Genomic DNA, 14,791 nt, shown 5'->3' on the forward strand with positions numbered 1-14,791 from the left:
TTAGGAGCCATGATAGAGCTGTTCTGTGTCTAAAGTGCTGGAAGTGAAGCCTTTTCTCTTTTTTATAGCTCCTTTTCTGTCAGTCTACCTCTCTGTAATTTATCTGTTTGCTTTGTTTTTCTTTTGCTTTTCTATTTTTTTTCCGGTAAAGCTCTTGAATTGTGTTAAGCACTTCTCTCTCTCTCTCTCTCTCTGTCTCTCTGTCTCTCTCTCTCTCTCTCTCTCTCTCTCCTCACACACACTTTCACTCTCTCATCAGATTGAGGGTGAAATATGAGGGGGTGCAGCTGGAGGGGGCCACTATACCTCGTAATTACATCTCTTTTTATGAGCACTGCTAATGGTCCTCGGGGATAAGGAAACAATAATAAATTAATTTGAATATGAAGTTTCGCTCAACACAAATGTGCAGTACTTAATTTCAGCCTCTCTCCTGGTGGACAAAATGACAAAACGCATCCTGCTGATTGATCACAGGACAAGAGATATGTGCAAATGCCACATCACGGCTCCTATATCTTCGGGAGCCTTTACATCTGATAGAAGGAGTTTGAATCACGAGATTTGGATTCGTCTCAGCATTTATTCCTTGTAGCCCACATTGTGTTTAGGTTAATGGCTGTGGAGGGCTGTTGTACTAAACAGTAGTTAGTAAGTCTATCACCCTGAAAAGAAATAAACATCAGCAGGATTCCACATAAACTCGGGAGGGCATGAGGTCAAGGAGGAAATACAATTTCATATATAAGCTTGTAAATGTGTTAGGATTAAAACTTGCTGTTTTGCTGTTATTTTATTTATAAAGGACTTCTGGGGCTGTAAATGTCTTTCTTCTTTTCCAGAGCTGAGGCTTTTACCCCTTTTCAGAAATGTTGACTTTGAGTCAGCAGGCATGAAATATGTCACTGAGAGCCAGCCAAGCCTGTCTTTGTTACAGCGGCTGTTTCGAGCGATGAGCTTTATTGAGCTGCATAAAAACAAGCTAAAAACTGATTACTTTTTATACCGGTGTTGAAGACAGTCCACACGGGGGATTTGTTCACAGACTTGATGAATTGAGTTTTCAAAAACATTTCGGCCTGGATGCGAAAGTGTGCTGCTAAGTGTGTGGGAAGCTTCACGTCTACCCTGAACACAGAGAAACACTGTTAGAGAATGAAATGCCTTTTAGGGGTTTTTTTGTTGTGTGTTTGTTTGTTTGTTTGTTTGAATAGTAGCAACTAATACACTTTAAAAAAGATACTAAATACCAAAATAATACTAAAAAAATCTTTCTGGGAGTTCAATCTAATTTGCATGTAGAATGCTTAATTAGGCATAATAATAGGACAATGCCCACACTACTGTATGGTCACGGTATATATAGTACGTGTTTCCATACTATTTTTTACTATTTGCTACAGTATGTGTCAGTATAATTTCAAACCATGATTTGTTCAATTCTGACCAGTCAGATTGAACATAAAGCCCAGTATTGACTAGCTGTCTCAAACTGAAAGACTGAGATACTAAATTCATTTTGCCTGCTGGGTTTGTGTAAAGTGAATCATTTTCATTGTGTGGAATCTTCTCCAAAGCTTTAGAGATGACTCTTAATTCGCTCGTTTCAGTACAGATTCCCAATATATTTTAACTTAAAAATATAAAACATTTATCAAAAATGTCAAAAATTGCTTGACTACCTACAGGTGACCCGATTTTAAGCAAAATAAATGCTAGTTAACAGAGGAAATTCATTATTTAGAGAAAAATTCAAAAGCTAAATTTAAGAAACGGTACAAATGGTATGAATTGTGTTTTAAAGTAAGAAAGCCTCGTAGTCTAATCAATGATTTAAAAACATGTTCAGTCATTTTCAGCTAAACTTTTTTTTGTTGTTGTTTTGTTTGTTTTCATGAAGCCCTCTGTGATACTGTAGGTAAATACTGCTGTAAATTTCTATATACATAAAACCTTCAAGAATTTAAGAAGCGATACATAAATTGCTAACATGACTAAGATTTGCAAATTTTATTTATATCTGTCAGGAATCAATTTCAGTAAACTTTTCAAAGTCGTGTGGCATTAGCTAATCATGTTGTTACCCTCGGTGGTGGCTGCGGAACATTTCTTTACAGTTTTCCATCCCTTTGCCCGAGGCCAATGTTCCTTACTGAAAAAAATGACTACCAAAACTAAGATGATGAGCAGCACATCGGCATCTAGTCTATAAGGCTAATGCCCATCGACACTAAGCACTCTATTTGCGAATGTGCCAAAGACATAGACCCAGCAGCCAAGCCCTCCAGATTGGTCAATATTGTGTCATGTTTTGTCAGAGCACGCAGGGGCAGTTGGTCGGAAATTAAGATGTAAATATTGATATTTCATTAGCGCAGGAATCGCCAGCTACTCGTGCACTTCAGTAAAGCTCTGCGGAAGTGCCAAGGCCCGAGCACCATTTGACCTAGAGAGTCGGAAAGTCACTTCATTACGTGATTAAATTGAGTGGAAAAAGGCGAGAGGAAAAACACAAGATCCCATTTGGAGTGATAATTCAGTACTGTGGAAGGAAAGAGAGTAGGGGAGAGGGAGAGAGAGAGAGATGGGGAGATATATATTTATTTATATATATATACAGACAGAGAGAGACTGGGTGGGCAACACGCACCGTTCCACACTTCACCATCTCACAACAAACCGTAACAGACGATTAAACGCCAGGCCTTTCAGTGTGTGTAATTGCTGGCAGCTGAGTCTGATGGGTGTGTAGAGCTGGTGTATGTGTGGTGCTGAGTGGATGTTTGGTTGTGTTTATGTGCATGTCAGACATTAAACACCCTTGCTTGTCCAAGGAGAGAAGCAGGGCTCGTTGCTAAGCTGTATTTGTGATTGCCATTTAAAATATTCAATTCAATTCAAGCTTATTTGTATAGCGCTTTTTACAATTGACATTGTCTCAAAGCAGCTTTACAGAACATAAACATAGAACAAAGGGTTATTATAAGAATAATATAAAGATTAATAGAATACAAAATTCAAGATTAATATTAGATAGATTTAGTTCACAATGTGTATGTATTTATCCCCAATGAGCAAGTCTGAGGTGACTCAGGCAGCAGTGGCAAGGAAAAACTCCCTTAGATGGTAAGGAGGAAACCTTGAGAGGAACCAGGCTCAAGGGGAACCCATCCTCATATGGGTGACATTAGAGGGTGTGATTATAAATATACAGTCTAACAAATGTTGCATAGATGCAAAAGATCACATGGAGTTCACATCTTTTTAGTATAGCAGAATCTAAGTGTAGCTGGTAAATCTCTGGATGCCTCAGTGTTCGCTGGGTCGGCCTCATCTCAATGTACACAAATGTTCACATGCAAATTTGTGACGCAACACCATTGTCCATATCTCAGCTTGTAGAACCCATTTAAATGCACACACCTGTGACCGTCTCTGACAATACTGCACTTCCTATTCATATCTGTGTTTCTATCATTATCTGTTCGGTTTAAAATGATGTATTCGCATTCAGTTACATCCCCGGTATGCGTATACACTACACGTAAACAGATGTTTTATATCACAACAGAGCAGACGATAAATGATGCCCAGCAATCGCTTAGATGTACTAAGTGTTTAATCGTTAGTCTTCACTTAGTTGGGCGGATTTGTGCGTTAAGTTTGTTGTCAGGCTTCCTCTCTGTCTTTTCTCTTTTCTCTTTGCCACCTCTACTCTGGCCCTATTGATTCCCTTTCACATTGTGAGGGTCCCTGCAGCGCTGATCGCAATCTGTTAATTAATGTATCCCCCAGCACGCGCAGCCAGTGTTCGCCCCTCTGATAAGGGAAATTAAACACTCAGGTACCCCTTTTTATCCTTTTGCCTCTTCTTCTCTCCTCCATTCTCTCTCTCTCTCTCTCTCTCTCTCTCTCTCTCTCTCTCTCTCTCTCTCTCTCTCTCTCTCTCTCTCTCTCTCTCTGTCTCGTCCTGCCACCACTCTAAAGTGTCACACGCCGAGCAGATAAACATCACCCTCTTCAACTCTTCCTCAATCAAATCATTTATATGAAAGCAGGAAAACATTGGAGGCAGGTATGCGGTGTGACCCAGTCAATACTGTAATCTATCACCTCCCTAATCACGTAGGGGCAGACAGGACTGCAACAGTAAACTTGTAAAAGCAATCATTTTAATCATCAGATGCTGCAACCAGCGCTAATATACTGTCAAGATGGAGATGCCTGGCAGGCACTGGGTGAGGGGGAAAAAAGAAAAGAAGGGAGGGGGGTTTCAGTGCTGGCAGAGGGCTGTGGAGAGTTTATCGACAGGTGACGGCAGAGGAAAAAGGGAGGAGATGGTTATCAGTGCATCCCCATGACACACTGTGTCTTTAGCCACTTTGAAATCAGTTAGCTTGCCACGGATTAGTGATTTGCTTCACTCAGGCATTGTCTTAATTTTGTTTAACTGCACGATTCATTGTGGTTCTCAGACTCGGTTTTCCAAAGTAGCTGCTAATTTTGGCTCAACCAGTAAACGATTCAATATTGACTCAAACACTGAGTCTGCTTTAAAGGTGTCAGAGTTATGGGCAAAACTATCCAGCCTATTAAAATTACTTAAACATCAGTTTCAATTTTTTTTTTTTAACAATTCTTGCACTTTTTTCTTTCTTAATAATATTTGACTATATACTCGTAATGCAGCAGTCAGACCAAACTTGACAAAAAAGGCATGACAAAATGAACACCATCTCTCTTCTGGGCCTCAGGGTTTTCCAGCTTGTCTCTGGGAGATCAGATGAGTCTACTGCAGAGCGCCTGGATGGAGATTCTGACCCTGAGCATCGTCTTCCGCTCGCTGCCCTACGAGGACGAGCTGGTTTACGCTGAGGACTATGTGATGGACGAAGAGCACTCTCGGCTCACGGGCCTGCTGGACCTCTTTGTCTCCATCCTGCAGCTCGTCCGCAAGTACAAGAAGCTGAAGGTGGAGAAAGAGGAGTTTGTCACACTCAAGGCCATCGCTCTCGCCAACTCAGGTACAACTAAGGCATTAATGACTAAGGCATTAATGACATAGAATACTATTGTATTACATTATCGTATTTTATAGGTAGCTTTAATATTACAGACAAAACTAAAAAATAAGGGGATATTTTACAGGTTCAGATGGGCTGGTGTATTTTCTTTATTTTTATGTTTCTCTATGAGAAAATGGTAGTTGAATACCTTGTTTAAACTCTAAAACTACCCTGATAGATCTACAAAATTGAACAAAACCCCCAAGAATAGACTCCATCCTGAATGTTCTCTAATCTGCTCCATCTTGATGTGGCCTTCTAAATTGATACAGCTGAGATAAACATGAAGGACACAGAGAAAGAGAAAGCGGGCGAGGGAGGAGGGAGAGCCAAGCTTTTAATTGAACGCCTTCCGTGTTGTGGCATTCCTCCATTCGTGCTCTCTCTATCTCCATAACAGTAGCCACGGGGCCCTGCAGCCACAGGAGATAAATTTAGCATTTCATTAGGAGCACAGGGGCTGTCAATAAAATGTGTTAAGTCGAATGGAATGAGTATCAGGGAGTGATGGGCCTCGTTTGTTCCGGGGGAGAAGACGAGGCGCCCGTATCGACAGCATGCTTTTCAGAAGGCACGGACTGTCCCTCTCTGATCAATGTCTGGACAGAGCCCGCGAGCAAGCATTCTCTATCCCTCGATCTCCCTCCATCCCTCCCTCTCTCTCTCTCTCTCTCTCTCTGTCTCTGCCTCTCTTTTTGTTTGCCGGAAAAATGAAAAATGCTGAGGGAGGGCTTTGCTTTACTTTCGGATGACAGACCATTTGCAGAGAGGTGGGGCCGGGAGGATCAGGGTGGGGGAAGAGCAGAGCGTGCCGAGAGCTCGAACAAGGGCTCTGTGCAAAGGCTCTCATGGGAGTGCCTCTGTCTGACAGCTGTGAAAATTCATAGCGATTGATTTTGTAATTAGCAGTTTATCAATCGGATCGACGCGGCTTCTCTGATGGATTGCAAGGAAATTGTTTCTTCAAAGTTGTTTTTTTAATGCTCCCCATACACTCTATATCTCTTGGGCACAAATATACGAATGCTCCATCCTTTATTTCTATCTGTCCTGCTCCAACACACACACACAAAGTAGGAATGCATATGAGAATAAACCCTAAGACATTGTAAAATATTTATATCGAAGCAAAAGCTCAATATTATGTTATGGGTTGAGTTCTTCTATTGGAAGTCATCTCAATCATTTCCTCAGAACAGTACGTTTTCATTCGTGTAATCCATAGACCTTTACACACAGTTTTTTTTCTCCCACTGACTGTCATCAGCTCATTCTCTTGTTTCAAAAACCTCCTGTCATTCGCCACTAAGTCTCTCAAATGGTCATAGTGAGAAATATCTCAAGGTCTTGGGAATGCAGCTGTTCCACTCAATGAATTTTAGAATTATGAAATCTGTTTTCCTTTTTATTGTCCCACATGGTGAGATATTCACCAAGGTGAGATCAGCCAGGCAGCTAGTCACATCCCTCCTCAGAGGTGTCAGACACCCCTTAACAACTGCTGTGTCAGTGTCCCTCTGAGTCTCCCTCTCTCTACAAGAGTGTGTGTGTGTGTGTGTGTGTGTGTGTGTGTGTGTGTGTGTGTGTGTGTGTGTGTGTGTGTGTGTGTGTGTGTGTGTGTGTGTGTGTGTGTGTGTGTTTCAGGTGATACAGAGAGGGACTTAGCCCTATGCCAGGATGCACTAGTTTACAGAGAAATATGAAGCAAATACTGGATAAAACTGTTGTCCAGGGGCCTGATAGAATGTGTGCTTTTTTGTGAATAATATTTTTTTAATTATAGTATTAGAGATTATATGTTTGTTTAGAACACTACATTAAATATACATAAAAATTCATCACAGAGAGTAATATAGGATTTTCGTTGTGAACAGAGTGGGCAGTGTGAACGTATTGGCAATATTGGAAATAGCCAGTTATTTTAATTAGTTCATTATATTAACTATTGTACAAATATTGTTATTATCTGTCGCAATGAGTGGCATAAATGTGGCTGAATTAAAGAGTAGAATTTTGAAATTCTTTGTCATTCAATTTTTGTGAGGAATCAAATTTTTCATTTTTTCTTTTATGAATATTTTTTAATTGTTGTTTCATGTTTGTGCTGTTGAGGGATTTCATTACTGTTGTGTCAGGAAAGTGTTAATTAACATGTTTTTTATTTTGTGTGTGTGTGTGTGTGTGTGTGTGTATTTTCCGTCATTAGACTCCATGCACATAGAGGATGTGGAAGCAGTTCAGAAGCTGCAGGACGCTCTCCATGAAGCACTGCAGGACTATGAGAACAGCCAGCACACAGAGGACCCACGACGGGCAGGCAAGCTGCTCATGACCCTGCCCCTGCTGCGGCAGACCGCCACCAAGGCCGTGCAACACTTCTACAGCATCAAGGTGCAGGGCAAAGTGCCCATGCACAAACTCTTCCTGGAAATGCTGGAAGCCAAGGTGTGAACAGGCCGGGCTAAGACAGCAAGGACTTTAAGAGACACACTAACTGAGGAGAAACAAGAGGAGAGACACACTGTTGATTGACAAGCAGGTTACAGACTCACCTCTCTCCCTCTTTGTCTTTTCAAATCTCTGTCTCCCTCTATCTCTCTCACGGACATGAGATGTTTTTAAAGAACAACCTTAAAAAAATAAGCAAAATGAAAAACTCAGTATAAATATAAATGATGAAGAGTTTAAAAATATATAACAAATCCTATGTACTTGTACAGTAATGATTTTTTGTTGTTTATGGTCTGTGATTATGTACGAAGAAAGAAATCTCTCTAAGTCGGAGTGTTCTCAATAAGGTGGACTCAATAAGGTTTTTTTTATTTTCAGTTTTTGAAAATCTAACTCTATACATGTCATGATTCAATCGGAAGCAGTATGTAACGTGGAGCATCACATGCCAAACACGTGTGATCGTTCAGGCCGAAGAACTCATCCAGGACTTGTAAATATTCATCACAGAGCGATAAAATAATGACTGGCAAACGTCGGGGAAAATGGCAGCCATGTTGTCTTGCTCTGCTCAAAAGGATGAGAAGACAAGGATGTAAATCATAAAATGTTAGCTTTTTTTCACTTTAAATGTTCTTGAATATACCTCTTCAGAACAGTGAACCTGCAGCAAGGATTTAATCATACCATGTACAGGAAGTGACACAACTGGTAAACATGTTTAAACAAACTAGTTAAGCCAGGTAGTCAGTCGTCTTACTGTGTAGTAACTCAGCAATAAAGGGAGCTGATGGTACAGATTTAATCGAACTGCTTCGCGATGCTGCTGCCATTAGAATACATTTCATGTTACATTTCATACATTATGTGTACATTAAGTGAGTGCATTTCAGCAATAAATTGCACCACTTGCCTGTTGCACTGTGCTCATTTGCTGATGGTTGTTAACATTGCTGATGTTTCCTTCAGTCCAAATTTGGTCAGCGGTGTAAGCTGGTGCTAAATGTTAGCTGGCAGGCTGACAAACAGACCTGATTTGGGCAGAGTGAAAGATGAGTGAGGGATTGGTAAGGGGGAAGGCTGTGGAGAGGGGAATGAGGTTCAGAGGAGGTATTAAATGATTTATGCCAGGTGGCATAAGTCCAGGAGATTCCATGTTCAAACAATCAGAGGCCCATACGTCAAAGGAACTATTCTGGGTGTGTTAAGCCGCGGGTAAAGCCATCCCGCACAGAGGAAGAAAGGTGCCCAGCATCTGCTCAGCCCATTTTAGACGTGACCAGGACTTTTTATAGTCGCGGCACTTTTATAGCAGTGTATCCAAATGAAGGTGAACAGCAGGTGCAGGTTTTTCACACCAGCGATATTTTTAGGCCTGCAAAGGTGGCAGAAGCCTGAAGAATAGTGTGTGCACACATTGAGGGCTCCTGACCCCATGTTGACACAACAGCACTGATGCATTGATTACTAAAAAGGGCTTTGGAGCATAAACAGCTAATTACCCTCCTAAACCTCCCCCTCCAAAGGTCTCCAACTATGTAAGTGGTAATGATGGATGACTAGAAACCACCGGCATCACTCTACTCCTGTCTGAGAGCAACATAGGAGCAACCATGTGAATTACGCTCGAAAGAGAGCCGCCATGTTGTTTTGTTTGACCTTTGTGGTGCATGATTGGAAATGTAGTTCAGTACTGTAGATTTCTGTCACCCCCCCTCTTTTTCCTCCATTTGAGAGAGTCCAGACAGAAAGGGATGGCTTATACTACTGATGTCATTTTATGTGATGTTGTAAATTGTGGCGCTGCTACAATTTGATACTGTGATCAAAGGAACTGACATAGTGACGGGTGATGTTGGCCAGCTCACTCACTATATCAATGGCCAAGGAGAATTGTGCTGTACACTCATTGGCTACTTAATGGATGAAGACGTACCTGTTCAATAAAACTGTTTAAACTTGAAGTGGCCACAGTCCTGTGTATGGAAGAGGTTCAGCCAAGCAAATATGGACAATGTAATACAGGGCATTTTTCATTTTATTGTGCAGATGATGTGGGTGAAAACAAGGACCAATTCTGACTACAATCATGCTGTGTTACTATTCCTAAATTATTCAGTACTGTTGCTTTGTTTTGTTTTGTTTTGTTGTTTTTTCAATACTGCAGTTCATAAATTAAAAGTACATTTGTGACTCCAGCATGCAGTTTGACTTTTCTCTGTGATTAAAACTCCAGTTTTGGCAAGACAGCTGTATGAACTCTAACTTACTTGAACTACACCCTGTTAACTATTTCACTATTTAAATCTCTCTGAATCGACGTTATGAACACACGCATTATTTTGAAATCCCACTGTGAGTCTCTTACACACTGTAACTTCACGGTAACCTTCATTTATTCCTTAACATTAGACAGTTATTTGTATATTTGTAATGTTAATTGCAATGTTAAAAAAAAAAACAATCAACAGACAAACAAACAAACAAAAAAAATGTTCCCACTCTTCTAAGCCCTTTAAGCATGCTCTAGTCAGAATTGGTCCAGTCAACAATGAAAAGGGATTTTATTTTCTCCTCAAATATATTTATTGTGTGTATTATATCACTTTGTTCACACTGTACAATAATATCTCTGATTGTTCATTTAAGAATTCATGTGTCACATTTCTTTGTTTTTTGTTTTGATGTCAAAAAATGAGAAAAAGGAACAAAGAAAAGATATACTCCCAAAGTGCTGTGGCTGTTTTCTCTCATGTTGTTTTAAGCACACACCAGACACTGTACATAGTGCAACACAAGCTCGGTGATATGGAAAGGCCTGGGACTCTCCTCAAAGCATCAGGGCTCTCCAGGGACGAGTGAATACGAATAAGAAGCTAACGCCAGCCTGGCTATAGATTCTAGTCAGAGATTCTGACTTTTCCTACTATAACCTTGCATTCCTGAAAATTCACAATTCGTGTATGTACTGAGAGACAACAAAAGCCTGTCTATCGTAAGCGATGGTGATGGCCTTTAGCTTGTCTTTTCAATTTAGAGGCTCGAAGAGAAGCCTGAAATACAGGAAGTGAGAAAATGTAAATTATGTATTGCATTTCAAACCAGCATCTCCGGATATCACTGTAGTTTGCAATGAAATCATCGTTTATACAGTTTTACATTTATACATATTATTTGTAACTTACTTTACCTTATATTTCACCATCAGTATTTATCACCAGAAGAGTTTGATGTATAGGGAAAGCTGTTATATAATCGAAAGAATTAAAAGAAAATACAAAACACACACATATAAGACTTATGCAATTACAAAATTTGATGCAAAATGCTTTCAGGAAATTATAAAGGATATTCAGCAAACCCTACATGTGTCTGCTGAAGTCTAAAGCCTGGTATTATTCATTACATTATACAATGCATTTTCTATTTTCTCCAACATAAAAATATGTAAGTTAATGACACGTATTATCTGGTAAAATATGTATGTTTAAAGGTTCATTTGCAGCTAGCAACATCTATAATCTCTTTAATATTGCTTTTATCAACATGCTCAATAAATAAGAACGCAATGCAATTTTAATCAAAGCAGCTTTACAAATGGAGATTTAGATCTTTACATCACTGCACCAGAGATGACAGTCACAAGGCAAGAAAAGCTCTGGTATGGAATAAGGGAGAACTATTGAGAGGATTCCTGCTCTTTTGGGTGACACCGGATAGTGGCATTATAAATTATTACTCACCCAGAGCTATATACAGTAAAGTCAAACAGCACCAAGTGTATTGAAAGCGCATTGTGAATAAGACTCCTGGAATGAACACAGAAAGAAAAGAGGTTCTAATAAACACTGCCATGTGCTTAGATTTGGACATGTTTGATGTTGTAGCATCAAACATGCAAAAAAAATTAAGTAAATAAAAACCTGCAAGGTATCGAACAATCAAACTAGACAGTATCGCAAAAATTAATACACTTTGTGTGTGTGTGTGAGGCATACGCAGTGTTAGGGCTTCCCTCTGTTCCACTCATAGATTACCATTCATCAGGATGCAGTCCCCATCAGTATGTGTTCAAGGCCTTTATACTTCCTAACTGAGCTCCATTATTCTCAGTGTTGATGATGGCCGGAGAAAGAATTGCATGTCAGTGTGAGTGATTGGGTTTGAACTGAGCTGCAGTATACACTTTGCATAAAGCAATGGTTCAAATTACACTTAGGATTGAAAACGGAGCGTGAGAACGTCCCCTGAGAGCTTGTGGCACAGAAATAAAATATAAGCCTCGCTCCCTCATCAGTCTCTTGCTTTTCTCCTCGTCGTCGCTGCATCTCTGCCACGTTTCTATTCTTCTTAATGTTTTTATCCATTCTTTTCTATATTCTTTTGTTGTGTTTTGCAAAATGATGTATGTACCTCTTTATTCGGTGAAGAATATCCTTATTCTAGCCTATTTGCAGTGAAGAAAGGTGTTCACCAGGAAAATCTTACTACTTCAGATGCAGTGGTGTATATTGATGCTTTTACAGTACATCACTGCACATAGACAGAGTCTACATAATTCTGTACTAAAGACAACAGGTCTGTGTGTATTCGACACACAGTGGGAAGACAGACGCAGCAATTTGTTCTGTCAGACGCAGAGAGATAGAGCTTTAAGATTGAACAGTACTTCAGTTGTTCCTAAAAATTAAATACAATTATGTGTTGTATAATTGTATACCTGACAGTTTTTGGTTTAATTGCTTGAAATTGAAAGTTAGACACACCCAGGATGGCAGTGTGGTGCAGCAAATTCTAATTTATTTGTATAGCACTTTTTAACCATGGACAGTGTCTCAAAGCAGCTTAACACAACATAACACAAGGAACATAATACAAAAAGTTTAATATGATACAAAGATTAATATAATACAACATTTCAAGGTTAATATTAAACTTAGATTTAAACGTATTTGTATTTATTTCCAATGAACAAGCCTGAGGTGACTGAAGTGACTGTGGTGAGGAAAAACTCCCTTAGATGGAAGAGGAAGAAATCTTGAGAGGATCCAAACTCAAAAGGGAACCTCATCCTAACCTCATCCTTATTTGGGTGACACTGGAGGGTGTGATTAGAAATTGTGTATTGATTAGGAATTAATTTTTCTCACATGTAGTTGGCATCTCCAGCAGATAACATTGTTGCTTTACATTTGCAGGGTCTCTGGTTTGTGACTCAGGTTAGTGTGTGTCTTTGTGGAGTTTCACATATTCTTTGGGTCCTCTGGTTGCTCCCACCTCCCAAAACATGCAGGTAAGTAAACTGGATACTCTAAATTGCCCCAAGATGTGTATTTGTGTGTTCCTAGGAAAGACTCCAGATCCAGGTGAAACTGATCACTGAAAAATAAAGTATAATATTTGTGACACTATTTTAGGAAAGTATCAAGGCAACCTTACATCCAAATGTATGATACTTAAAAAAATCTAACAATAAAAAAAAATCTAAGAATCTCATAAATCTTCGTAAGAAGATAATAAAAATAAAAATATGAAAAAAAAATATTCTAGAACAATTCCATAGAATGCCAGTTTTTATAATATTCCTATATTAGGAATTATCTATTAAAGAGTTTTCATCTAAATGAGTGAAGTAAAGTGACACATTTTATATTGCACAATTAAAGATGACATATATTCAAAACCTTGCAATGAATCAATTACAAATCACTCGCACAGCTGACTTCATGCATACACAAGCATGTAACACAGCACATTTATTATCCACACCTCCAAATGATTTAATGATGCACGCACAGCTTTAAAAGACTCAACAGCATGTAGAAAAGTATTTTAAACACACATGTTTAATACATATTTCTTTTCCCTACCATTAGAATTTTTTCCTATCAAGTCCTGCTCTTAAATGTATTCATTTGAGAGAACCTGTGCCCAGATGAAGGTTAGCAGAAGCAGAGAGCTGCACAAACACACTAATGGAGCAGAAATAGTGGGGACTGCTCAGGGCTTGACGCTCAGGATGGACCTGACCTTTTCTGCATGTCAGCCAAAGGTTAGAAATCTCCACTGGCCGTAAAGGAAATCCACGCTGGCCATTACGCTGGAGATCCTCCTAACTGCCGCAAGTAGGAATCTAGGGATGATCCCATGAGAGGCTGCATGGCATTCATGTGTGCATGCAAACCCTCTTTCATACTCTGTCTCTTTTCAGCACTTTCACTCAATGAATTTGGCATTTCTGAAAAATATACAAGACCTACAACATTTCAGCAGGATCAACAACTACATAATAAAAGTATTACTACAGACATGAATGCGTATGTGTATATATGGAACCGTGACAAAGGAAAAAAAATCTTCCGTAGTGTTTTAGTAAATGTTTCAGTGATGAGCCACAACACACCTTTGAATGTATTCTACTGAATGGAGTCTTTGAAACTGAAAAATATTCCCTCCAAAGTATTTCTAATATCTTGCTCCAAAATTTCTCATACTGTAGGTGTTCAGTTGGACTGCGAGCTGGTGGCTGTGAAGGCCAAGTTTTGATTTACATCATTTTCATCCTCAAAACAACGTCGGAGCCAGGGTCATCCTGGAAGAGACCGCTCAAATCATTTCAGAAATTTGCACACTAAATATATATGACTGAATATCGTTGTGTATGTATGCATTAAGTTGCCAGATTATTAGCTCTTTTGATCTAGTGACTAATAGACATCTCTGTTGTGTACTGTATCTACTGCTGGAGCGTGCATTTTATAAATACACAATCTGCCCCATGCTGCTTTCTTTAACCCTCAAAAAGTGAACATGCACAGAGCTGGGCACACATTGTCATTGTAAATCTGACCTTATTTAAGAGCGAAAAGCTGAAGACACTAAAGCGCACTTTGTCTTTTACAGACGAGATCAAAAATCATAAATACTGGCCTGCTTACTTGTCTTGAGCTCATGGACATACTTTATGCTGTATAATGCATATGACCAGCCATAATTCACACATTTATATTCATAAATGTGATTTTGTATTTAAAATATGACCTATAAAGCTTGATATATGGAAATTGACAGATCATATGTGATTCCTGGATTAAATGTCTTATAGATCACATGGTTTATGTCATTTCCCCCCTCTTGCTCGCTTCGCTTGGGAACGGAACCTTGACCATGCAGGTAATTTACAGTGTTATGGGATGAGTGCAAAACATGCTGTAAATAAATAAGAGTCAAATCCATTTTATTTTAGGACGTGAGGGGGAGGTTAGACATACCAC

The 14,791-nt window shown here is 39.4% G+C and overlaps 1 protein-coding gene across 5 annotated transcripts in view; it reads left to right on the forward strand.

Annotated features, from left to right (window-relative positions):
• The window catches only part of esrrb (estrogen-related receptor beta), a 50,407-nt gene extending 40,464 nt beyond the window's left edge, over positions 1–9,943 (forward strand). For all 5 annotated transcript variants that reach the window (XM_027172001.2, XM_027172003.2, XM_047821752.1 and 2 more), the window contains 2 exons: positions 4,755–5,024; positions 7,273–9,943. In XM_027172001.2, the coding sequence (XP_027027802.1) occupies positions 4,755–5,024; positions 7,273–7,517 (515 nt within the window). In that variant the 3' untranslated portion in view covers positions 7,518–9,943. The remainder of the gene's footprint in view (positions 1–4,754; positions 5,025–7,272) is intronic.
• Positions 9,944–14,791: the final 4,848 nt, after the last annotated feature.

This window comes from Tachysurus fulvidraco, chromosome 12 (assembly GCF_022655615.1).
Source record: "Tachysurus fulvidraco isolate hzauxx_2018 chromosome 12, HZAU_PFXX_2.0, whole genome shotgun sequence".
NCBI lineage: Eukaryota > Metazoa > Chordata > Actinopteri > Siluriformes > Bagridae > Tachysurus > Tachysurus fulvidraco.